The sequence below is a fragment of the Amphiura filiformis genome, chromosome 5 (assembly GCF_039555335.1).
Source record: "Amphiura filiformis chromosome 5, Afil_fr2py, whole genome shotgun sequence".
Taxonomy (NCBI): Eukaryota; Metazoa; Echinodermata; class Ophiuroidea; order Amphilepidida; family Amphiuridae; genus Amphiura; species Amphiura filiformis.
The window spans coordinates 66,868,859-66,896,492 of record NC_092632.1 but is presented as its reverse complement, the minus strand read 5'-3'; the positions used below and the strand labels follow the sequence as shown (position 1 = coordinate 66,896,492).

Genomic DNA, 27,634 nt, shown 5'->3' with positions numbered 1-27,634 from the left:
TGTGAGAATCAAACACCACGATCCGAGTTGTTTCACTTACTGCATGATTCAATGCAAGAAATTGATTCTCGCAACAACGAGAATCGATTCAGTGATTCTCGTCGAATTTGAGGCCCTGCGAAGTGACGTAATAATCAGCATAGCATAGCAATAGACGAATACAATTTTTGACTATATCGCCCTGCACTACAACGTTCACTTGGTACTATGCATTGAACCATCATTCTGATCACTCGCACAGTAAGATATAAGTATCTTTGACTTTGAAAAGAGCGGTAATATATTCAATCTATGATTGCAAACATACACAGGTGATGAGTGCAACCTGATATTAGTGCAGGGCGAAAATCAAAATTGTATTCATCTATTGCTATGGTACCGCCTACCAGTAGTTAACCCGATTTATTACGTCACTTTGACAGTGAATAGATCTCTTGTTTCACGAATGCTTTGTGTACAAATCAATAGGGCATGCAATGCAGCCCCGGAATGGAGCAAACTGCAACTTTTAAATTGGCATCTTCCTTGGGTTTTTGGATTTTTGTGTCTTTATTTCTTGAACAATTTCAACGAATGAGGTCTTAAATTCCAGCTAAAAGATACAGCTATTGGCTACTGGTTCCAATGGCATCTGTCTTTGTAAAGGATACACAGGGGGTGAACATAAAGTTACCTTAATTCTTTGGCTTACTGTATGGTCATTTTCACAGTAAAGGGTGTAACTTTTGATTTTTTGGGTCAAAATTTCAAACCACTTAAATATGTTTCTGTTTACTGAAATCATGCATTGAAGCAACTTAAATTCCAGTAAAATAATGTTTCAAGGCTTAAACCTTTTGATTTCTAATAAAAAATTTGACATTTCCATAACATTTTGGTTCAAATCTAAGAAAAAATGTATTTTACATAACCTCAGAAAATTATGACATGAAAGCTGGAATACATGTGAAATCCCATTCCAAAGTAAGTCAACAGTTTTGCTATGTTTGTAATTGCAGTTTTGAAAATTTTTAACATCAAGTGTCATTTACAATGGAAATTTCCAAACCTTAAACATATTTTTAAGTTTTAATTGGGTTCCTAAAATAATTTGAATGTCTAACTTCATGTACAAATACTACTTGATGAAAGGAACCTCCCAGCCAAGTTTCACAGAAATTGGAGTTATTTTTTAGAATTGGCAATTCAAGCAATTTGTGTTTCGGAGGCTTCAGTTAACAACACAGGTGATCATAAAAGTAAAATATGTGGCTAACCACTACAAGTTGACATAAAAAATAGGTAAAAAATATCACAATTACCAATTTTCATGCTTTGCTTCTAAGTATTGAATTTCAGTTGTGACAAAATTAAATTATCACAGCAAGTCATTTTTTTTGTTTCAAACATTAACCATAATGTCAAATTTTTTTTAAATTTATGACATTCTGCACATATCAAGTAATAATTACAATGCAGATATCAGTATGAAACACACCAATTTAGATATGCATAGATGATAATTAATCTTATTGTTGTTTCGGAGGCTTCATTTGTTTCGGAGGCTTCAATTGTTAACGGAAAGTTTGTATTGGGTCCCATTTTCAAACGGTGATAATATATCTCCACGATTTAAAAAACATGTGACTTGAGGATCTACTTTGCTACATTTTGATAAATAGATTGGATGAGCTCTTTTATTTATATTTGCACAAGCTTGCTGAACAGTTTGTTTCAGAGGCTTCAAAAAAGTTAACGGAAAAACGGCTCTTTGAAGTCAAGATTTTATAAAAATTTTAAAAGCTTGCAAATCGACTAATTTTTGTTACCCATTTCAAGTTAAGATAACAACTGTTATGAATCAAGAAGAAGTGAAGAAATAACCAAGAATTATGAACCAAAGCTACACCCACAAATGAAGCCTCCGAAACGACAAATATCGAAGTCCGGTTCTCAAAAATACAGGGCTGTTCACAATTAAATCTAATGTGGCAGTGTTTACTGAACATATGACTGTACTTTCAGGATAAGAAAAATTATCCATGAACTAACTGAAGAAAACACAGGGTTTTACAAAAATGTTACTGTTTTTTATAGTTTTTCAAAATGGCAATATTAAGTACATTTAAGCCTGCTAAAACTGAACGCAGTAACTCCCAAAGCTGATTATATGCTACCCAAGGTAGCTGCTAACTAGTGGCCAAAAATCATGGAATTCTGTGGCTTTATTAGAACACTACGGATTAAAATGTTAAAAATCCAAAGTTACACCCTTTACCGTGAAAATGACCGTATAGCAATCAATGTATTCTGATTGCCAGCTGTGATAAATTACATGTAGGGTACTAGTATATATAGTTGAGTAGAGGTAGAGGTGATGCATAGCATAAATTAAAATGTAGGCTCCTTTATGATACAAGAGCAAGAGTTTTCTTTCTAACTGACTCCAAAGGACTGAGCAGGCGAAGAAGTGTACCTTATTTCACAAAAAGAGAACCTTTTTCCAAAATTTTGACCTTTTTTGACCAAACAGGCATAAACACCTATTTTTTTGCTTGCTACGCTCACAAATGGGACTTATTGGGTCAAACAGGGGACTTTTTTGGCATTTGGCAATGGGGGTGGGGTCATCCACCCCATTGCCCCTCCCCTACATGTAGTTAAGGGCCTGCTGAGACTGCATGAGTACGCAGTGACAGCTACTGAGGATAAATGGTGTCAGAAGTGGGATTTTGAGTTTTCAAAATCTGTGCAAACTAACTTTCAAAGTGATAACAAATTGGTACATCCATCCATCATAGCAATATATATATATATCAATATACAAAGTAATGAACTAAAGTTTCTTCAGAGAGTGCTCAACTTTAAGTGTAAAGGAGCGATAAATAAATAAATATACAGATGGATCAGTTCATTAAATTTTATTCATATCCTACAAACTTGTTTCAAGAAGACTGCTGTCTCCTCCTCTCATCAGGGATAGTCAAATGTAATGAAAACAAAACAAAACAAGATGAAGTGTATCTTACCTGTGCGTAATTGCGGAATTAGCGTGCGCATTTAACTCTTGTGCGCGCATTTAACTCTCGCGCGCGTATAGGTTGTGTCTACGCAAGATTTTTCAAATTCTTTCAGATTTTTCAAATTCTTTCAGATTCTTTAAATAAAAAAACTTCAAACTGAAAAAATCTCGCGTAGACACAACCTATGCGCGCGCGAGAGTTAAATGCGCGCGCGGAGACAGCAGTCTTCTTGAAACAAGTTTGTAGGATATGAATAAAATTTAATGAACTGATCCATCTGTATATTTATTTATTTATATATCAATATATCAATATATATATATCCGATTGTCAGTGTCAGTGCTGTGATTGTGTAATATGCAGACATAGGGTACACAAAGTTGGATTTAGTTGAGGGCACTCTCTTATGTGGATGTACTACACTGCAAACTGCAGAGACTTCCAGGACCCAGAACTTTTAAATTATTGAGGCTTTTGGATTTTGAGCACTTGTATTTGAATCTTAATAGAAGTATAAAACCTGAAAATTTAATTCCAATCCCATTCTCAGTATGAGAAGTCACAAAAACACAGTCTCTGTTGCAGACGTATTCACAGAAAGTGTACTTTTTGAGTTTCTTGTGTTTCAGTCACAATTGCTTTGAAGTGTGTAGAGCTGATTAAGTTTTGTTTGCAAGAGGGAGAAGAAAACCAGGTTCAAATGTATCAATGTTCACCATTGCAGATATACAATTTTTTGTTGCGGATGTACATGTACACTTGTGAAATATTTCAATTTGCATGTCCGTAACAATTAAATGACATCATTTCTTAATACTGAACATGTATGTACATGCAAAATCAAGACACCTCATGCAGAGACAGCTAGTTATCAACTTTCAAAATATGCAAATTTTATTTGTTTACAACAAAAATAAGACTTAAAGCAATAATGTACCATACATCCAGAAATGGTAAAAGAAAACACAGTTTATTGCATGCTTTTGACTCTGACTGAGGGATTGAGACTGAGTGAGTACATTGTGCAGGCCTTGCGGTTTGAGGCGAGCGATCGCTCTCGCTCACCACTGCTCGCCCAAACTCGATTTCTAGTTAGCGATTTTCCACTCGCCATAGGCACTAAATATCACTCACTGCGAATCTCCAAAATCAGCCACTGAATCAGCTAATTCAGCATTTAATCGATTCTGTGCCCCTCCAAGCTGAAAAAGTCACAAATTTGTGCGCGCTTCACACGCATTTCATCATAAATCTATACGGTTTAAGACCAAAACTCTCCTTCATTGTACCCAAATAAATGTATTTTTGAAAATTCGACCACTGGTGATTAACACTCACCTTTAAAATCTAGATGGCAAGGCCTGTTGTGTAATAGCACTGAGGACTATATTGGTGTCAGAAGTGGGATTTTGTGATAGACAGTACATGTAGCCTTTTTGTACTCTTAATTACTCTCCTGATGCAGATTTCTTAAAAAGTGGAGAACTTGTTGTAAACATTGTTATTGTACATGCAAACCCTGTGGTGAATTTGGGGTGGTTGAGGGGTATGTATATACATATATTTTTGGTAAGCCAAAGGAATAGGCCCGGGGAGGGGGGGTGGCACTCGACTTTGGAAGTGACGGGATGTGCGGACAGCAGTTCGAAACTGGGGGTCTTTCTGTGAGACCGGGAAATCTGACCAAAAAAGGGGGTCATCCAGTGAGACTGGGAAAAATTTTGGGTGAAGATATTAAAGTTGATCAAATTTTTCAAAAATTCATCATAATTTGAAAAAAATTTGAAAAAATTTAGGAAAAATACTGAAAAAACTGATTTTCAGAAATTTCCCAAATTGTTGAAAAAAGGGGGTCTTTTGGTGACAGAAAAACAAAAAAGGGGGTCATTGGGTGAAATGGAGTTCAGTAAATAAAAAAGGGGGTCATTGGGTGAGAGGTAGTTGAAAAATGGGGGTCAATGTGGCCGCACATCCCCGTCACCCATTTTTAGTGAGTGGGGATAGGCAACCAAATTTTGGCAAGTGAAAAGGAGGAATACAGAGCAGTTTTCAGAATACATTTTGGGCCACTGTGAAGGTTGTTTTTAGCAGTGGATCATATACGTGATTGAGAGAATCAACTGCGACGACGGGCCTATTGTCTCAATCACGTATATGATCCACTGCTAAAAACAACCTTCAACCCTAGGAGACAGAGAGTGCATCCAACCTCCGCGGGAAACGCAGTGGACCAGATCACAATAAACACTTGTGATCAAGCCATCAGCCAAGATGGCAAAAGCTCAAGCCATGAGTAATAATTTTGGGTTTGTCAAACAAAATAAGAAATAGTATGATCAACTACCCTGCTGATGCTATTGGTGCTCTTGTTTCTGTAAAGGACTAAGATCCATGCAAAATTGTGGGCTGATTTGTTTCTTATAAAGTATGGTACGATATAATGGAAGATAGCTCTAGAATATTTTCATGTGAAACTAGGGAGGGTTAATTGAGCTTTTGACTTTGGCTTTGGACATATTGAAATGCTCAATGCAAGCACATGAATAATTAATGTTGTTTGATCTTGTTGTAGATTCATCTGATGAGGCATGTAATACTGCTGTGCTGCGTGATCAGTGTCAAGGAGGAGAATGTCCATTTGATCAAGCAACAATTAAGGTAGGACTAGTATATATACTCTCTAGTTGTGTTCACATTGTCGGACGTACGCCCGGCGGAACTTGGTCGGCGCAAGTTGCTAGGAGTAGCGGTAGGCGACGTCAGAAGATTTACTCCTGACAAAAGTCAGGAGTAGCGAGCTGGGTGTAAGTTTCAATGTGAACGCTGCTACGCCTGGCACCCGGTGTAAGTTTGACCTTTTGTTGGTCGGAACCAAGAAATTACATATCGCATGGTTGAAAAAGGTCACGGAAACACCGGAAGTGGTAGGGTAGCCAATGTTTACGCTGCCGGCAGGGTTCGGATTTTTGCCGGCAAAAACCTGTTTTTGCCGGAAAAGTGGCAAAAACCACTTTTGCCAGTTTTTACCTGGTTTAAACCGGCAAAAATGGCAAAAACTCATATGTAGTCACCAAATCTGACCTCAGGAAATTATTTTTTTATCATTTGTTTCGAGATGAAAAAAGTGAACTTTTTTCATCACTTTTTAGTTTTTGCCATTTTTGCTTGCCAAGTGGTTAAAACTGCGGTTAAAACCGTCTTTTTTTCCACCTGCGGCAAAAACCTGTGAACCCTGTGCTGATCAGAAGTGAATGCTTGGTACATGTAGAACTGGTCGGCATATTAGTGATACATATGTAGGAGTAGAGAAAATATTTGTGGAATTCTTATCAATGTTTGCGTACGGTTACGCCAGGTGTACTAACTCAAAATGTGAACACAACTTCTATCTATTCTCTATGATGATTATGATCTGTTATTTACATGTACTGTAGAATTTGAAGAATTTGTCAACTGAAATTCAATTTATGATGTTTAATGTTTTAAAATGTGAATTGAAATGCATCCATTGATCTGCATTTAACTTGAACAGAACATTTTTATGCCTCCACCGCGAGGCATACTGTTTTTGCAATGTCCGTCCTTCCGTGCTTCCCTCCGTCCTTCCGTGCTTCGGATGCTGTATCTCGGGCATGGATGGGCCGATTGACTTCAGATTTCAGAGGTGGGTCATGGTCAAAAACTCTGGCTACTTTTTTTTGGTGGGGTTCAGGGTCATATACTGAGGTCAAAGGTCATTTAAGGTCAAATTACTAAAAACTGTCGTGTGGGCATGAAACTTGGTGGGTATAGTCAACATTTAGAGTCAAATTTGTGAGAGGTCATTTTGGGGTCATCCGGGGTCATCTAAGGTTAAATTAATAAAATTGGTCGTATGGGCATGAAACTTGGTATGTACAGTCAACATTTAGAGCCAAATTTTTGGAAGGTCATTTCAGGGTCATCAGAGGTCGCCCAGGGGTCATCTGAGGTCAAATTACTAAATATTGTCTTATGGGCATGAAATTTGGTGGGTACTTAGAGCCAAATTTTTGGAAGGTCATCCGGGGTCACCCAGGGGTCATCTCAGGTCAAATTGTGCTATACCGCTCCCTTAGGTGGAGGCATCTCGGTCGACACTGTGCGTCGAAAACCGCGACATCCGAGAACCGCCGTCCATCTAGTTTCATTTTCTTTTTATGTAGAGTCCATAGATTATAAACACACAGATTGGAATTGTCCATGCCTTCTAAGCGTACTCGAATTCAGCTGACGCCGGTACAGCGTTCAGACCTGGCGACATCGTTTATCATATGCGCACATTTTCTCCATGTACTCTAGTGCTATTTGCGCTATTTTTGAGTTCGCTTACGTAAACCTGACTTAGCGTCGACCCCCACAGGCAACATGCCTACTTTCCGCTGTATGGTAGAGTCACTTGTTTTTGGTAAATCCCATAAACCTTTGCGAGTAGACTGAGATGTTGTCATTTGACATCACGCCAATGCGCGCATCGTTACTGCGCACTTTACCGTCACAGCTTTGAGATGTGTAGTAGCGATGTTCACTAAACTATGTGTGCATCGGCATGACGTCAAATGACGACATCTCAGCTCTACTTGCAAAGGCTTATGGGATTTACTGAAAAGGTCAATTGTGTGTGTGTGGGGGTATGCATGTGTTATTCTACAAAAAAAGAAAAGGAGCAGAAGACTAGAAGGCTATATATTTGTACACAAATACGGCTATACCCGCATGTTATCGGTCTACCCAAACTTACAGTCCTTATTTGCTGAGGACTTAAAATAAAGAAATTGTAAAAAGTCGCCCAATTGGGCAGAAAATGTGTAAAAAGTGAAAGTCCAAGTCACAAGCTTTAATTGAATGTAGGTTGCACTATCGTAGCACTTAAAATAAAGAAATTGTAAAAAGTCCCTTTTCCAGAGGGAGTATGTAAATTAGATGGAACAGCCATTTCAGAGGGAGTATGTAAATTAAACGGAACAGCCTTTTTTGGGGACATTTCAGAGGGAGTATGTAAATTAAATGGAACAGCCAATTGGTAATAGTCTCTCTTACTCACAGTGAGGCTATGCAATATGATTCAGGGGAAACTATTCCAGAGGGAGTATGTAAATTAAATGGAACAGCCATTTCAGAGGGAGTATGTAAATTAAATGGAACAGCCTTTTGGGGGCCATTTCAGAGGGAGTATGTAAATTAAATGGAACAGCCAATGGGTATGTAATTTAACTGGAACAGCCTTAACGCTTCACGCTGGTATTTCCAATTATGATAATACAATCTGTCTGTTTAGTCCCACGTGTGTGGGGTGGATGGGTGTGTGGGTGTTAGTAACAATATACTTCTCAGGTGCTATCTGTGTACATATTCTGAGCACGGAAGCTGCTTTCTTTGATGAGAAACGGCCGGCCCTTTGTTTTAACATTTGGGGCCCTGGGGCCCAATATATATGACTTATGGGGCTCATGTACATATGTTAAAGTATGATTCTCAAGTGCTATCAGTAGACTCAAGCTGGGCATTGTAGCTGCTTTATTTACTGAGTAACGGCCGCCCTATGTTTTAGCTTAGCCCTGGGGCCCATATTATGTGACATATGGGGATTATATATACATATGACAATATAATACTAAAGACCTATCTGTGTACCAAATCTGAACCCTGTCGCTGCTTTATTTACTGAGTAATGGCTGGCCCTATGTTTTAGCATTTGGGGCCCTGGGGCCCATATTATGTGGTATATGGGGCTCATATCGGGTACATATAACAATGTAATTCTCAGGTGCAATCTGTGTACAAACTCTGAGCCCTAAAGCTGCTTTAATTGATGAGAAACGGCCGCCCTTTGTTTTAACATGTGGGGCCCTGGGGCCCATATTTTTTTACTTATGAGGCTCATGTACATAATGTTGAAGTATAATTCTCAAGTGCTATCAGTAAACTCAAGCTGGGCATTGTAGCTGCTTTATTTACTGAGTAACGGCCGGCCCTATGTTTTAGCGTTTGGGGCCCTGGGGCCCATATTATGTGACACATAGGGTTCATATATACATAAAACAATATAATGCTGAAGACCTATTAGTGTACCAAATCTAAACCCTGTCGCTACTTTATTTGTTGAGACACGACCGGCCCCTTGTTTTAACATTTGGGCCTCTGGGGCCCCTAGCCTTAAACATCTGGGGCCAAAATGGGCAGAAGACACATTACAACTTAGGGCCCATACATGTGCCACATATGAGCCCTAGTGCCCTTGTAGTTTTATAGCTAGCCTTGTTAACCTGTTGCCCCTTATTTTAACTTTTGGGGCCCTGGGGCCCATAATATATGACATATGGGACTCATGTATACTTGTATATATAGAGTACCCTGGCTCTATCAGTGTACCAACTCAGGGCCCGAGGCTGCTTCATTTAACGAGAAACCGCATGCTTTGTATTTTTACATTTGGGCCCCTGGGGCCCGTGACCTTGACCTCTGGGGCCCAGATGTGCAAAGGATAAATCTCACGGGTAGGGCCCATAAGTGTATTTACATATGGGCCCTGGGGCCCTTGTAGTTTTAGCTAGCTTTGTCAATCTGTTACCCCTTGTTTTAACATTTGGGGCCCTGGGGCCCATAATATATGACATATGGGGTTCATGTATACTTGTATATATAGAGTACCCTGGGGCTATCAGTGTACCAACTCAGGCCCCTGAGGCTGCTTCATTTGCTGAGAAACGGCATGCTTTGTATTTTTACATTTGGGCCCCTGGGGCCTGTGACCTTTGACCTCTGGGGCCACGATGGGCACAGGATACATCTACGGGGTAGGGCCCATAAGTGTACCACATATGGGCCCTGTGGCCCTTGTAGTTTTAGCGCTAGCCTTGACAGAATGTTGTGTTTGATGGAGGAAAAGGAGAAGGAGGAGAAGAAACCATAGAATGGCAATATACCCGTTCATGCTTCGCATACGGGTATAATAGATAGTAAGGCAGGCATTTTCGGGTAATTTTGTACCCGGGTACCTGATACATTTTACGGGCGGGTAATCGGGTACCCGAAATTGCAACAAAAAAAAACCAAAAATTTTTTTTCAAGTGTACATGTACATGTAGGTTATTTATTTTTTCGGGTTTGGAGTATCCCTGGACCTAAAGCTAAATGCTAAGATCATTCATGGTTGTCCTACAAAAATAATTGTTAGTGTTTTTAATATGCAAAGTGATAATTTGTGTTCACATGTCATACTCTATTAATAATTTCAAAATGGATACAAATTCAATGCATTTTTTGTAGGTCAACCACGAATGATCCTAGTATGTAGCTTTAGGTCCAGGGATACTCCCAACCTGAAAAAAGAAATAATCTAACGATAAAAAAATGATTAAAAAAGAATTTTTTTTTGGGGGGGGGGGTAACTCGATGCTGGCTCTCTTACCCGGGTAGTGAAATCTCAGTCAGAGTACCCGAAAACCCAACCGAAAATGCCGACCTTAGTAGATAGCAAGGAGGGAGTACATATATTAGACTTCATTATTATCAGGAGAGAGGAGATCGCACAAATGAGAGAAATGTAAGAGAGGAGGGAGAGAGAGAGACACTATCCACAACATGCTCATCTACCAAGGCACAGTTCTTAAACCCCAATACATTTGTACATTCATTGAATGACCTTTGAAAATGTGGGTACAAAAACTCATACTCTGCAACTTGAGGTCGACTTTTGCTCTTTGATTGTTTAATTGAGGTTATTGAACTATGGCATTGGGATGAGGCTATTGTGGTCCATAGTAAGAAAGAGGGAGGGAGAACATACAATCAATAGTACTTTTACTATATTGGAGGACAAAAAGAAAATTTGCTATATATCCAATGCCCATGGGATGAATATATTGTTGTCCCTAGTGACGTGAAAAACTGAAGTATATAGTTGATGGTTTTATTATTGCAGTCTCATTTTACCCCATATTGCAAATTAAAAAAGCTCAGATAACAGTGTTGTAACAGGGAGCCTGTTACATTGAAATCAAGATTTAACTAGTGGTAGATTAATTAATTAGCTAACAAGCTAAAGGGTGTATCCATTTTCCCCCACAAAATCATTACAATGAATGAAGACACTAATGAAGAAACTGATCCTGTAATTTAAAACACCGTTTTTGTCGGGAATCAATTTGGTGATAACGAGTTGTAATTTTGGGCAACATACATACGCTGTTGGCACTGTTTTGTATGCTTCCATTTGTGAGTGTCGTCTTATGAAGAAAGCAGGTATTTTGGTTGCATTAAGCCATTGTTGCGGTGGTTTACTGCATGTAATATGTTAGCAGTATTAGGAGGAGTTCTTGTAATGCTTATTCTTTCTATTGTAAGTATACTGTAAAACCACTAAAATTTCTCTAGGGATTTAATTTTGCTAGAAACCTTAATTTGCTAAATGAAATACCCATAAATTTGACAGTTGGTTAATTTTTTGTTCCTATTTAGTTAAGGGATGGGGTATGAACGTTGGGACAGTATTTATTGTGGGACATTAGAGCACATCAGACATATCGAATTGCATTCTGAATACGAAGATTGTCCTTCTGATATCAAATAATTTTGATTTTTGAAATTAAGCAATGTAATATACACATTTTATGACAAATCATTAAAATTGATATTTTTGATATTTAACAGTACTCAAGTAAACTTTATAAATCTGATGATTTATACTTAGAGTGTATGTAGGTGGGATGAAAAGCCGACGATCAATTGAAAATTTTGACCTTTCGTGTTGAAGATATGGATTTTTCCCCAAAACACCAAAAAAAAATTAGGTCTTTTTGGAAAAAAAAATCTATATATGAAAGGTCAAAATTTTCAATTGATAGTCGGCTTTTCCTCCCAGCTACATGCACTTTTAGAATATATCATTAAATTTATCAAATTTACTTCGAGGACTGTTATATATCAAAAATGTGAAAAATATCAACTTTTTATAATTTGTCATAAAATTTGTATTATACCGTGAATTTCAAAAAATGAAAATTATTTGATATCAGAAAGACATTCTTCGTATTCAGAATGCAATTCGATACGTTTGATGTGCTCTCATGTCCCACAAAAAATACTGTAGAAACGCTCAAAACGCTCATTCCAGATCCCTTAAATACCCACAAAAATTATGGTCATTGGAAATTAGTGAAATTAAGTACTAGCGAAATTAAATAACTTTAAATACAGTATGTGATTCTGGACTACCCGGTACTGTATTTAAGTCATAATTTTGGGAGGGTTTTTATTTTCACATATTTGGCGAATGGAGTTCTAACGGCGAAATTAACACCTTACAAAAATATGTGGAAAATGCAGGGCTTCAACCGGCCTAGATATTTAATATATTTTTGAACTTTTCCTATATTTTCTTATCATCTTATAGTTGTAAAATGCCCTATAATTCCTATATTTATTTTATCAAAATGTACATATTTGTTTTTACATGCACTGATTTTACCAAATCATTATTTCTACTTTATTATGTATAATACTGTGTCCCAATAAAGACAACTGAGGAAAGTGCTCTTTTGTATTTTAGCTTCAAAGTAGCAGCACTGATCGAATTGTAAATTAACATTCATTGTTATTTATGAAATATCTAATTGATATGAAGTTTTGAAACTCCATATAAGTCTGGAATCTTCAGCAGCTTTGATTTCTTGATACACAATGCAGTCACCAGCAAATAATCTCTCTCAAAGACAGGTTGTCGTGCAGCAAAAAAAGGCCCCAATTAGTGTAATTTACTACATTGTATGTGATAAAACCAAACGGTCCACTACATTTCTATTATACATTTTTAAAAGGTATAATTTGAAGATACTGTGCAGTAGGATATTATCAAATTCATGTATCATTCCATGCATCAATTTAACTGAATTAGTCTATGTTTCTTTTACATTTTTGTCCTATTATCTGTTTTACAAGTGTAAGGTCTTACTTTTGTGTGAAACAAAAACAATATTATCAACATTTGCTTTATCCCCAATTCATTGAGTGGTGGACAGGAATGGCTGAGGGAGAATGGAGTAGGGCATTACCTGTGCAAATTATGCCTGTACTAGTAAGGGACCGATCATTATTTACGGCAGGGGGGGAATGGGTGTTTTGGCAAAAATATCAACAAAAAAATTCGCGTTCCCCCCTCGCGTCCGCTCAAAATTTTCGCGTTCCCCTTTCTTTCCCAATTTTCTCCATTTAAAATTTAACAATCCCCCTCCTGGTTCAACTAAAATTTCAGGTTCCCCCCTCAAGACCACAAAAAATGTTGTGTTCCCCCTAAATTTACCCATTCCCCCTGCCATAAATAACGATCGCTCCCTAAGAAGAAACTGTCAATACATTAAAAATATTGTACATTTTTGTAAAATATGTTGATAAAAATCCTTTACAATGTATTCTACATTGTACATATCCATCATTTGCCCTATATTTTAACTATATTTTTCCTAACATGTTCCTATTATTATCTTTTCTTCAAAGTAATGCGAGGGATATTTTTACCTCCTGAGCACTATATACCTGCCGATCTAACATTGCCTTTGATTGATCAAATTAGATGATATCTTCATTTTAATCACCAATCAGAATGGAGTTTTGCAAATAATTCACCCCATTTTTTGTGTGGTGAAATTATTCTAACAATGTTGCAGATTGGTCCAATTGATAATGAAAACTCCTTTTTGACCAATCAGCATGTAGTTCTCATGGGGTTAACATATTACATAAGTATCAGAAAAGTTGTCAGATCAGTAATAAGTTCACCTGCTGCTATTGTGATTGTATAGGTATGATAAACGGCACGCTCTTTTTACCACCAATACAAAGCCAAAAAATTGATTACTAAAAAATGTGAGCTTGGACGTGATATGGTGAATTCCATGGTGTGTAGATTTGGTATTATAATGATTTTTCTAGGGAAGAGTAGAAGATGATCAAATGCAAAAGAAATGTGTTTGATTGGGGAAGGTGTTCTGACAATCCAAATATATACTTAGTCCACCTCAGATGACCTGTAACAATTTTGGCGCAGAATTGTGATCGACATTACTTAATACACCTCGGATGACTTTGATCTGACATTCAACATTTTCGCTTACACCAATCATATCCATAACAATTTAACTCTTACAACTTCCTGTCAACTCTCTAATTTAAAATGTAAATTGCTTTGTGAAATAGGATTTGTCATAGCTGCCCTGTGCAGTTTACCCATTTTAGGCCTCTTTTACCTGATATTCCTTTCTAGTATTTGCGGTCACCCTTCTTTTTGCAAATGCATCACCAGTCCATCCAAGTTTTCATTGCAAACAATTTTACAAACTCAGTTTTTTCATCAAATAATTTTAATCAACTTCTTTGTTATCCCCTAGCCTCACATCCCTCTTCTTCCTTTTCCTCTTATCTGTCCCTCCCTCTTATCTGTCCCTAGTATGGTTCTAGTACTTCTTCCCCATCAACTGCTAACAAATATGTGTATGTGAAAACATAAAATTTACAACTTTTTTTATTGCGGATTGTTAAATAATATCACCAACCCATGGCACCCATGCACTCTACTCATTCAAATTGATATTTCTGTGTTTATTCTTCCCGCTTTTTTTACTCAATTTTCATTATATTATGGCGCAATTAATGCAGACCATCACATAAATATACGCGAAAACCAATGCAACCTGCAGTCATCGTGTAAATGCACACGCAAACATCAAACAACAATGACTAGATAAACGCGATAGCTTGATAACTGTACAGTATTTTGGCCCCTGGATAATGTAAAATACATGCTTTAGCTCATTTTTAGACTTGAATCGCGAAGATTTTTAACAAAATGAGGTGAATATGCAGTGTAACTCGGTCACCCTAAAGTTGATCAAAATCGACCAAAAGCATGGAAATAGCGCTAGTTTGATGATCCCATTCCCACACTTGTATTCAAATTCAAGATCTAGTTTGGCTTCAGTTGTGGATCTATCGCCCAGGGTGCTTAACAAAGTCATTTTGGATGGGCACCTGTTTTTGTATTATTTACATAATTGCAAATGTAAAAAATGGTCCAAATTATGGATTTTATATATATATTGTTTTGTGTTTAATATCTGCATAGTTTGATCCTGCACATAATGATGGAGACTCGTGCATGTTTAGTAAAGTCACTCTAGACGCTTTAAGGGTGTGGCCCATTATTGGAACGAATGCAGTAGTTTACAATATTTTATTATTGTTACATACGATTTGTGTGTTGTTTGTTACAGGAATATGCCCTTGCCATAGTAGAGAAAGGAATAGTCCCGTTTGCAACTGGAGACGAACAAGTGGACTTCAAAATAGGTAAGGAAGCAACTTGCTTTGAATATCTGTGCAAGAGGAACTGATACATGATATCATTACTGTATAAGTGGTAATTTTGGGAGGGTTTTATTTTCGCGAATTTCGTGATTAGAGCTCCAACCGCGAAAATAAAATGTCATGAATATATGCTATAATGTATTACTAGTATAGGGAAGGACTGGGCAATCGCGAAAATAACATAGTTTGCGAAATTGTGTCTCTCACTCCAAATCGCGAAAATAACTGTACGCGAAAATGACCACTTATAATACAGTATATCAAAAATTTCATTTCTATTTCATCACAAAATATAAGGCTATAGGCTTAAGGACCGTCAATATATCGATATAATCAATAAATGGACTATCCAATTATTACAATATCGCCAATATCACTTTTTGAAGAAAATCAGTATATCGCCAATAATGGAAAAAAAGTATCGAAAAATCAGGGAAAAAGGACTGAAATTGTGCACTGAAATCATGTGACGATATCGCGTACTACTGGCATCCCAAAAAGGCTTTCCTTGCCCAAAATCAATTTACTGATTTTTATCGATATTGAGTGGCCAATATATCAATTTGTTTAAATCCTGAAATCAACAGTCTTTATCCGATACAGGGTTCTCAGCTACTTAGGGAAAATGAAAATCCATTTTTCCAGACAGGAACAAACCTGGGGAACAAACCTGGGGAACAAAACACAGGGAATTTGAGAATAACAGTCAAAATCAGGGGAAACTCAGGGAATTTGTGTGACCCAAGAGGGCAACTGTTTTTTGTCAGGTTGTGACTTTGGCATACATGTGTCTTTTGCGTACAGCATATTTCATACTTTTGGAAAGAATTAGTCCCTTCTTCTCTAGGTAGTTGTTTAACCCCATGAGAACTACCTGCCTATTGGTCAAATTATCAATTGGACCCATCTTTGTTTTGTTTTTTCATCAGGGAAAGGCAATTCTCAGGCCTTATTGGCCTTCCTGCCTTTTCCGCCATATTGTGTTTCTTTTGTACTTTATTGTAATTGATATATTTTTGATGTAGCTGTATATTTTTTTATATATGGAAATAAACGAATGAATGAATGAATCAGCAACAATTATTTGCAAAGCACCATTCTGATTGGTGATTAAAGTGAAGATATCATGTAATTGACCAATCAGAGGCAATATTAGATCGGCAGGTAGTACTCCAGGGATTAAAACATTCCACACCCTGATTGATACAACCTTAGTTAAGTGGAAATATTTCTCATGGAATTTTGGAAATTTATCGGGGAAAAACTCTGTTTTTGTGAAATGCTGGGAATCTTGAGATAAGTTCAGGCTGTCTCATGGTTATTACTTTATTCAATGTGAGTGTGTCCCCTGAAACTTGTAGAAAAGAAAACCTATAGAATAGAATAGAACCAGCAGCGTTCGCAGAACTGCGATGCCCGGGGGCACTTCAATATGAAATGGATATAGGTGTAGGGCTGGCACTTTCGCACTAAGGGGCATTCTGTGAGATCAAAATGTAAAAAATATGGGGTCATTGGGTGAGAGCATGATTTTTGGCATTCGGTGAGAGCAAAATGTAAAAAATATGGGGTCATTGGGTGAGAACATGACCTTTGGAACCTTTGGGTGAGCGCCAAAACAGCGTCAAAAACCTCGAAAATTGAATTTTTAGTTCAAAAAGGCTTCAAATTTCTTTGTTTTTCAAAATTAGGTAACAAAATCAGTGATAACTGAAAGTTGCTGTTCAAATTGAAAAATAAGGGTCTTTGGGTGACAGATCAAATGGAAAAATAAGGGGTCTTCGGGTGACAGAACATGTGTTCGTAAAAAAATATGGGGTCTTTGGGTGAGAGACCGACGCTGAAAAAGGGGGTCTTAACATCCCTACATACACATCACCTCCAAAGTGGGAGTGCCCCCCGGGCTGCGATGCCCCACGAACTGTGAGCAAAGCGAGAATATATTAGATCACCATGCAGGTATCAGAGTCCAGGACAGAGCATGTGCTAAGAAAACTGAAAATTAAAACAAATGTTATTCAAAAATGTGTATGCTATTCTTATATTTTAAACTTGCTACAGATATTGTGTGCAATATATTTAATACTTTTAATTATATGCTCGGTGTATTTCAATACCAGTGATGACGTGCAGTGTTTACTCAGAGGCCGTATGTCTCAATTTTGGCCCAGTGAAAATTTTTTTTGTCCCACACAAATTTGTAATTAATGCTGTATTACAATTAGTCAATTTGGGGAATTGCTGAGCCAAAATTGGGCCAATTTAGGAAGAAAATGTTTCATTTGGCGCACCAAATTTCCAGAGAGAGTAAACACTGATGATGTGTAATGAATAAACAGTAGATCAATAAATTAATTGATTAGTGATCAATTAAATAGAAAAAATTATAGGTAATAATACAGATTTGGTTAATTCTATATTTTTATATCACAACATTTTACTTTCCAAAAATGCCAAAGTATGGACGAGGTAGCTGGTTATTCAGATACTTGTTGAAACGGTGGTTCTCTGTTTGTATAGAATATAGGCCCTTTGGCGCTAAAATTAATGGCATATTTGGACAATGAATCAACTTTTTAGGAAAATCAAAGGAAAAAGAGAAATGCACTTGGATATATGCCAGGTGCTGTAATGCTCTGTATACAGTTTTGTGTATTGAAACATTTCTGCACGCTATTTCTTTCCTTTTTGTGCCTAGTTGCGGAGAGTTAAAATTATATTTGAAATCGTTGAGGTAAATCAATAAGAGAAATTCAACAACTGTGGTTGTTGCATTGGTTAAAATCAATTGGCTATTGTTATTGCCCAGATTCGTGGGTAAAACAGCGCAAACAACCTTGAACTTATTATTCTCATATTGTTTGCGTACTTGGTTAGTCTGGGTTTATAGCATAAATAGTTTGTAAAATTGATATTTTATTGAAATTAATCTTATTTAAATGAAAATTATCTTTCTGAAGAGGGACATGTTTATGTCAAACAGTTCACAGTTACAGTCTCTCTAAACTTTTTAGAGAGACTGTAAACATGGTTTCGTTGAAAGTTTTTAGTGGGGAAAATAACATGTTGGAGTGTTATGGCTGTCCACCTTTTGAGACTAGAATGGGTTAATATGAGATTTTATGTAATGAAAGTTTTGGTAGATTTGGTTGTATAATTATAAATATCTTTTTCCAAAAGACATTTTTTGTCTGTAAAAGCCTTTGCAACAGAAATATTATCTGCAGAAACAATTAGACAAAAATAAATGCATCTTCAATTTGATTGGTTGCCATACTTGAGCAAGCGGACCTGAATGTGACTCTAAATGGTGCTATAAGTAATTAAAATCATGACTTGCAGAACCCAAAGATAATAAATGAGAACTGTTTTTGCACTACCGTACTCAAACATTTGCAGAAGAATAAAAATTGTATTTTTTGGCAGCCAAGACTTGAACCACAATTTTGATATCTGGAAGTTAAATACAGCAAATTTGATACCATTTCCTCGGTATGCCACCAACTTGCACCAAGACCTACCTGGGTGAGCCTGTACGTACATTTCTAGCAACATAGTTTAGAATGAGTTGTTTTTAATCATCTCCTTCCCTGATGTTGATGTTCATATTTGAGTTTCTAACCAAACTTCATATTTGGCCATTTTTAGCCTTGAAAGTGCCAATTTTGGTGCTATTTGCACAAATTTGTCCCACTTTTGCACCATATTTCAACGTTTTAACTTCAGTATGCCAAAATATTTTGCATGTTTTGTGGGCATTTGTACCATTAACTTATTCTATCTCCAAAAGGTGCTGGATTCACTATACTTCAAGAATTTATAAATAGTAATTTTGCTTTCTCACATATCAAACTAAAACCCTAAATCGCCTTTAACAGAATGTACTACTTCTAAACTCAAGAATAAAAGTGAAATGAAAAAGAAATTAATTAATATTTTTGTATTATTTTCATCTTTAGCTTATGGAGTGGTGTTGTTGAATATGGGTTATCCAGACCAGGCTATAGCCCATTTATCAGAACTGATCGACAACAGGCCAGATCTGATAGGTGCTTACCATGCGAGGGGTGCTGCTCTGGCTAAGAAAGGAATCCAGGTAAGCAGGACAATGGGCTATTCTATTTAAAATCCACACTACCCTTGTGAAAGATTTTGGAAATATATTCCACAGGGGGAGTATGAATTTCAAATAGAATGAACACATTAGCAGTTCCATTTGAAAGTCACCCTCCCTCAGTAGAAGATTCAGGTTGAATCTTTCTCAGAGGCTGTATGAAATTCAAATGGAGCAACCTAAAGTCTACCTCCAGTCAGCAGCACTAGCTTTGAAGTTCAGCGTGTTCTTCGTTATAGCATTGCTTGGTGCATACATTCTTACATGACCAAAGACTTCTTCCTGCTTTCCTGAAAAGCAAACATGCGAACCCAAAAATTTACGCGGGTCATCTTCAATTGAGTTAACGTCATTACCAGAAAGATTATAAACAATAGGCGTTGGTTTGCCATTGACAATAGACAAAGATTTACATTTAACTGGTTTTAGTTTGAGGTTCATGGACTGTGTCCAGGAAGATATTTCATTCAAAATCCGCTGATGAGTTTTTTTGTTGGTGATAATCAAGTTGAAATCATCAGCGAATGGAGTTGTAATGTACTTTGTGTTATTTATAGAGTAACCAAATTTTTCATTCACCTGCAGTTTTTCTAAGATGGGATTGAAAACGGCAAGGAAAATAATAGGGGACAATGGGTCACCTTGAAACACGCCTCTATGAAAGCTAAAATTTGTGGATTCCCAGTCTTGGGTGACCACCTTGCCTTCAAGCCTTGAATACAAATTTTCAATATAGCCTTTAATCATCGGAGGAAAATGAAATCTGGCGAGTGAATGTCTAATTAGATCATGATGTACAGATTCAAATGCGTCTTCAAGATCGAAAAATGTTATGTGACACGTGCGGCTATTATTTTTGGCATGGCAAATTATTTCGCTGAGAACTTGGTTATGTTCGATGACGCCATTAATCCCGCTGAATGAACGCCTTCTGAACAGACGAAGTCAATCAGTTTGTTTTCAGTTAAATAGTCAGTTGTCCGTGAAGCAAGTATCTGATGGAAAGTCTTTCCTAGGACACTGGAGAGAGCAATCATACGAAAATTTGCAGGATCTTTGTGACTGCCTTTTTTGTAGATTAATGTAATAGAAGATGAACACCAGGATTCAGGGGGAATTTGTGAGGTGGTTAACAGTTTGGTGTACAAAGTTGCAAGAAAATGGTGAATACAGGGAAATTTCTTAAGAATCCCATAGGTTATAGCATCGGGTCCAGGAGCGGAAGAGCTACTTTTCTTCGGAATAACCTGCTTAACCTCGCGCGGCCTGATGAAGTCAACATTGAAAGGGGTATCAACTGGTCCAATATTCGGAAACCAAGAAAGTTTCGTGAGGTCAAGATTATCAGCCCGCTCATACTTTCCAGGGTAGAATAAATCAGCCGATTCTTTTGAGAATCCCGGCTAATTGATGTTTCATTTAGAGTACCATTACAAGCTTGCTTTGAGAAAGACCAAAAGTTTTCTTTGAACTTCTTTTCTTGGAATGCAACCGTTTTGTTTTGAGAGTCCTTATCTTTATCCTTCTTGAGACGATTGTATGATCTGAGAGCTTGAGTGAAGTTTTTGCGGTCTTCAACTGAATTTGTTGCTTTCATGCGCTTACGGTAATGTTTCTTTAGGTTTTTTGCTGCCTCAACACGTTTTGATTTGTGCTTGATGAATTTATTGCTCGACTTTTTAACATTGAATTCGGGCTTAGACAATAAATAGTCACGGATCGTTTCAGACAGCCCGTCACCCGCCTCGGCTGGTGACAAAATATCACGCCCAAGGGCTGTGTGGAGTGGATTTAGTAAGTCACGTAATTCATTATTGTATGTTTGCCATTCATGTGGAGTTGCTTCTGGTATAGCAAATGTCAGTCTGGCTTCTGTGGGAGCAGGGTTCACACACACAGCAAGGCCAATGCAGAATACTACACGGCGCCAAATTCGACAGCTGTCCATCATAGTGCTGTACGAACGAGCAGAGTCAATGGCCAGAAATTGCCTTAAGAGCAGTTAAATAAATGAAGATACTCACAACGAAGGTAAATCTTAATGTAAAGAAGACAATGGCAATACTACCACAACGAAAACAAGTCGTTTAATGGTCGTCCTGGTGCTAAATTTGCAGAGGCGTTAAAGCCATACGGGTGCGGCCATCTTGGGTGACGAACTGCAATAACTAATAATACCAGCGGAAACATGAATATGCTGACACAGGGAGTGATATACTACATAGCAAGCTATTATTCCTCCCTCCCTCCCTCATGTGATTTCTCAATATCATATAATTAGGCAGGTTTTTTATTTGTTATTTAAAAAAAGTAAGGTCTTAAAGGGGTGACTCTACTCATGTTGAGAATTCATAGTATTTTTCAGAGCTGGGTAATGTTACAATATTCTCTCAGACCTATCAATCAACTTGTTATTCTATAGTGCATTTTGTAAAGATCCTATTTTAATCACTATGTTGTAGAAATAGGCGACATAGATATGCAGACGTCATCATTGTTGAATTTTTCCAAAATAACCCATCAATCATATTATCATTAGTTTGGATATGATATGATCAAATCACAAGACAAAATGTTTATTGCAAAACACAAACAGCTATAACAGTAACAATAAAACCAACAACAACAATGCAGCGTAATAAACTTTATTTTATAGCGTTTATTTTCATTATTAAGCAATTTGTATTCAGAATAAAGTCAGAATACAGTGAAAAAAACCTGCTTTACGGGCCCGGCCGACCCAGATTTTGCATTTTGGAAGATTTTTTTAAAATTCTTGCTAAAATCATGTAAAATCAACCGTTTTAGGGCCAAAATTTATTGATTTTGACTGAAAATTTATGAAAAATTATTTTCAAAATATGTTTGCAAAAAAAAATTGCAAAAATGTTGCCAAATTTTCAAGCTTTTGGTGATATTTTAGGGTCATTTTAGCCTCCAGAAAAAAAATCCCAATCGACCAAACCTATACTTGAAAAGTCCATCCGCCCGTAAAACTATAAAGCTTTTAAGAAACTTACTATTCAAATGAATACTTGAAGCATTGGGCTATTCCACTTGAAAGTCACACTACCCCTGTGGAAGATTTTGGAAATATCTTCCACAGAGGGAGTATGTATTTCAAATGTAACTGGTCAGGGTTCATCATTTTGAAACCCATATTCCCCCTGTATTATGGCTTTACCTATACATGTATCTTCCTCAACTGGAGTGAGTATTTCAAATGGAAGTTATCCAATTGCCTTTTCTATTGAAAACTCATACTCCCTCTGTGGAAGACTTTAGCTAAATCTTCCACAGGGGTAGTGTGGTTTTTAAATGGAATGGCCCATTATTATTTTTACACTTACTAAAGTAAGTGAGAATGAAAGAGTTCAAGATGAGATTGTACCCAATAAACCTGTCATTATTTTAACAATTCAATTTGCAAAATGTCAACTTTGACCCAATGGATCAGATCATGTCACATGTGTTTGTAATGTTCTTGGTGAAAAGTGATTATGTTGTAATGTATCCTAGAGACAATATGGTGCACAGACGAAAGCGATCATGTAACTTTGTACCCAAGCGTATCAATCAATAATGGTCATCAATCACATCTGGCTTAATCAGCTTTACTGCTAATAAAACAATGGACGATGATAGATTATGTTGAAGCTAGTGAATTTCAATTTGATCAAGAAGATTGGAAATGAATTTAACCCCATGAGAACTACCTGCCGATTGGCCAAAAAGACGTTTTCATTATCAATTGAACCAATCAGCAACATTGTTAGAATAATTTCACCACACAAAAAAATTGGGGTGAATTATTTGCAAAGCTCCATTCTGATTGGTGATTAAAGTGAAGATATCATGTAATTGACCAATCAGAGGCAATGTTCGATCGGCAGGTAGTGCTCAGGGGGTTAAGGGATTTGGATAGGGATGTTTGCACACTATTTTTGTGTACATCAGACACACAAAATTGTACACTTAAAATTGTTAGGTCTTTTGGGGGAAAATGTATATCTTCAATACAAAATTTTCTAAAAAATTATAAAATTGTTAGGAATATTGAAAAGTACTATTGTATAATGATTTGTTTTGCTGTAATATTTCTCTGTGTTTCTATTTAATACAAACTTTTTTTTACAATTTTACATTTCCATATACAGTTTCCTGTGAATGCTGAGCTGGCTATAAATGACTTCAGCAAAGCTATCCGGTTGGATCCACAGTGTGCTGTTGGTTGGGAAAGAAGAGCAGAGGTAATTGTCATATCAACAGTTGATATAGCAGACTGAACCCATCGTGCGATGATTTTCCAACAAATCCAGGCTGCCGGTCAATCATGTGTGCCTCATCTTTAGCATGATATGCATGATTGCTCGTTAGCCTGAATTTGTTTGAAAAACGTTCCATGATGGGTTGAATCTGCTATACTATATTTTTTTCTTTTCTTTCTCCCTCCATTCTTTCCATGCTTTCTTTCTTTCTGCCATATTTGTGTTCTTTCTGTTTGTTTGGCCTTATCTTTCTCTCTTCATTTCTTTCTTTCTTGCTTGCTTTCTTTCTTTCTTTCTTTTGCACTTTCTTTCTTCTGCACTTTCTTTCTTTCTTTTGCACTTCCTTTCTTTTTTTTGCATTTGCTTTCTTTAGCACTTTCTTTTGCCCCATCATTCTCTCTTTTTCCTTTATTCTTTCTGTCCTTCTATTTTTTCTCTTACTCTCTTTTTCGTTTTCTTTCTTCCTTCATACTTTTTCTTTCTTCTTCTTTCTTGACACATATATAAATGTCAATCCACACATGTTAACATATTTTGCAACACTTAGAAGCAATCAAAATGTTATATTAAATAATGAAGGAGGTGACCTATATGCTTCACTTTACCAGGGCGTAAGACAATGCGAGACACAATATTAAATAATTAAATGTTAAAAAACAATAAATGTAAAATACGCAAAAATTGAAACACAAAAACCCTTCTTCAATGATGACAAGTTCAGATACAACATTCTCGCACTAAAACAATTAAGAGCCGCAGACCAGTCAGCAGACTATTAATCATGTGAGCCTTGCGTAGATAAATTCATCATGTGAGCCTGGCGTAGTTAAATTTATTTTTGAAAAAGTACATTATACTAATGTAATATACGTGTAGTTATGAATGAGAAACCAAACCTGCATTTGTGCTTCTTGAACCAAACAGTCGATAAATACGAATAAAAACGATTTGAAGGTAGTAATGGATGCATTTGCTGTGGAAAATTATCAAAGAAATGAAGTGAAAATAAAATATGAATGGCATGTTTGGTTGATTCTTTCGAGTTTTAATGGAACTGGGTATTGTATATTATTGTATACGTAATGCATTGGATCTATTCAGTCAGCTAAGTTATGTAGGAGGAAAGCATGGCACAACAATGAGATAAGTGTGTTGTTGTGGTATTGACTACAATGGGCTATTCCATTTAAAATCCACATTACCCCTGTGGAAGATTTTGGAAACATGTTCCACAGGGGGAGTATGAATTTTAAATGGAATTTGCACAGTAGTCAGCTCCATTTGAATTTCATACACCCTCTGAGAAAGATTCAACATGAATCTTCCATAGAGAGGGGGTGAGTTTCGAATCAGCTGCTAATGTGTTCATTCCATTTGAAATTCATACTCCCCCTGTGGAAGATATTTCAAAAATCTATCTATCTTTCTTTCTATCTTTCTTTCTTTCTTTCTTTCTTTCTTTCTTTCTTTCTTTCTTTCTTTCTTTCTTTCTTTCTTTCTTTCTTTCTTTCTTTTTTTTTTCTTTTTTCTTTCTTTCTTTCTTTCTTTCTTTCTTTCTTTCTTTCTTTCTTTCTTTCTTTCTTTCTTTCTTTCTTTTTCTTTCTTTCTTTCTTTCTTTATTCTTTCTTTCTTTCTTTCATTCTTTCTTAATTTCTTTCTTTCAATCTTTCTTTTCCTTTCTTTCTTTTACACTTGCTTTCTTTTGCGCTTTCTTTTGCACTTTTTTTTTTGCACTTTCATTCCCTCTTTTCTTTTATTCTTTCTTTCCTTCTTTTCTTCTTACTCTGTTTCTCCTTTTTTTTCTTTCTTCTCTCAAACTTTTTCCTTTTTTTTTTTCTTGTATCTTGTATTGGATCACTTATATATTGTGACACACATATAAATGTCAATCCATACATGTCGACATATTTCACAACTCTTAGAAGCAATTAAAATGTTATCAAATGATTAAATGTTGAAAAAAACAATTTAAATGTATACACAAAAATTGAAACACAAAAACCCTCCTTCTGTAAAATGACAAGTTCAGATACATCGTTCTTGCACTAAAACAATTAAGAGCCGCAGATCAGTCAGCAGACCATTAATCATGTGAGCCTTGCGTAGATAAATTCATCATGTGAGCCTTGCGTAGTTAAATTTATTTTTGAAAAAGTACATTATACTAATGTAATATACGTGTAGTTATGAATGAGAAACCAAACCTGCATTTGTGCTTCTTGAACCAAACAGTCGATAAATACGAATAAAAACGATTTGAAGGTAGTAATGGATGCATTTGCTGTGGAAAATTATCAAAAAATGTAAGAAATGAAGTGAAAATAAAATATGAATGGCATGTTTGGTTGATTCTTTTGAGTTTTAATGGAACTGGGTATTGTATGTAATGCATTGGATCTATTCAGTCAACTAAGTTATGTAGGAGGAAAGCATGATACAACAATGAGATATAAGTGGGTTGTTGTGGTGTTGACTGCATTTAACAAATTGTTTTTATTTGATGTGAGAATATAAAAGAAATTAAACTTCTCTCATAGATGACTAAGCACATAAATATGCTAAATGAATCTGATGTCTATTAAAATCAAAATTCAGTTTTCAATTTCATCATATAAGTTATTCTCAGAGCTTTATTTTGCTGAAAACCTCATCATAATTGAACTTACAGTTCCAGAGATATGGCCATTTTATTTTTAGTGTTGCTCAGAACAATAAAATACGAAAGAAGTTTAATACTATTATTGGCTATATATTTTTAAATCAATATTTCCCGACATGCGACTGATTTTGCTTGATCACATCACAAATGAAAGAAGATCATGGCTGTTTTTTAGATTAGATTTAGAATAATTTTATTTCATATGCAGAGGGGTTTTCATATTTTGCTGATTTTCTTTGTTTTTCATGCAAAAGATTCCAAAATGATACTATACAATATATGTTAAAATAGCCCCTTTGTGAGACAATTAAGGTTAGCAACTATTTTAAACTGTTGCAATTTGGTAGTTCACAGCATCTTGCGAATGATAGTGAGCTTTGACAAAAATTGCATTGATCATTTCATAGCGAGTGTGTAGAAGAATTCAAATATCACAGATATACTTTTGTAGGCACTGTGGTTCTTGAGTAATGTTGTAAAGAGGGCTGAAACAGCAACACCTTTGAAAGCTTTTGAAAAATGTACATAACTCATTAACAACAATAAATCAAGCACATTTTCAAAGTGTATTATTTGTAGAATGAACTTTTGCAAAACATCAAATTGTTATTTTTCAATAATATATTGATTTAAGTAATAGCTTTTAAAATGAGATTTAGTGTGTAGTGCTATGTGCCAGTGCATTATTTTATTTTCTATTTGATTTTGAATGATAAAATTATAGTAGTTTGCAAGAAAATTTCCATTTTGGACACAAAAATAATTACAATTATTTCAGACAAAATGTCAGAAATAGACTATACTCCAAGAACTCTATCACATCACATCACTCGCTCTGAATACTGATCCGTTGAAACAGCGGGACAATATAGATCCCTGCCTTGTATAGAACACAGTGTACAAATTGTTACTGCTCGATTTCATATCGGAATACCAGAGAAATGATCCGCAGAGGACATAGCTTGTTTTTCAAAATAAAAAAAAAGGTCAGCACACAGCTTTTTAGCCAAAAGGTCCTGAGACAAACCTTTTTTTTTTGGCCTAAGTTTGACCTATATTGCTACTTGATGTGTTATTGACCTTCTGCATGGTGGGAGACCAGAGTTGGACAAGGACGATTTTGTGTTTATCCATTCAGGGTAAAAAGTGAGCAGTCAAGCATGAAAAAGGTCAAGAAATAAAAATATTCTTGTCATCAAACAGGAAAATTGCC

General features: G+C 36.2%; 1 protein-coding gene across 1 annotated transcript in view; it reads left to right on the top strand.

The window, feature by feature from the left end:
* LOC140153581 (tetratricopeptide repeat protein 13-like) overlaps window positions 1–27,634 on the top strand; it is a 106,448-nt gene that overhangs the window by 1,524 nt on the left and 77,290 nt on the right. Inside the window, exons 2-5 of the mRNA XM_072176362.1 lie at window positions 5,575–5,660; window positions 15,287–15,362; window positions 19,340–19,476; window positions 23,652–23,744. Of these exons, the coding sequence (XP_072032463.1) occupies window positions 5,575–5,660; window positions 15,287–15,362; window positions 19,340–19,476; window positions 23,652–23,744 (392 nt within the window). The remainder of the gene's footprint in view (window positions 1–5,574; window positions 5,661–15,286; window positions 15,363–19,339; window positions 19,477–23,651; window positions 23,745–27,634) is intronic.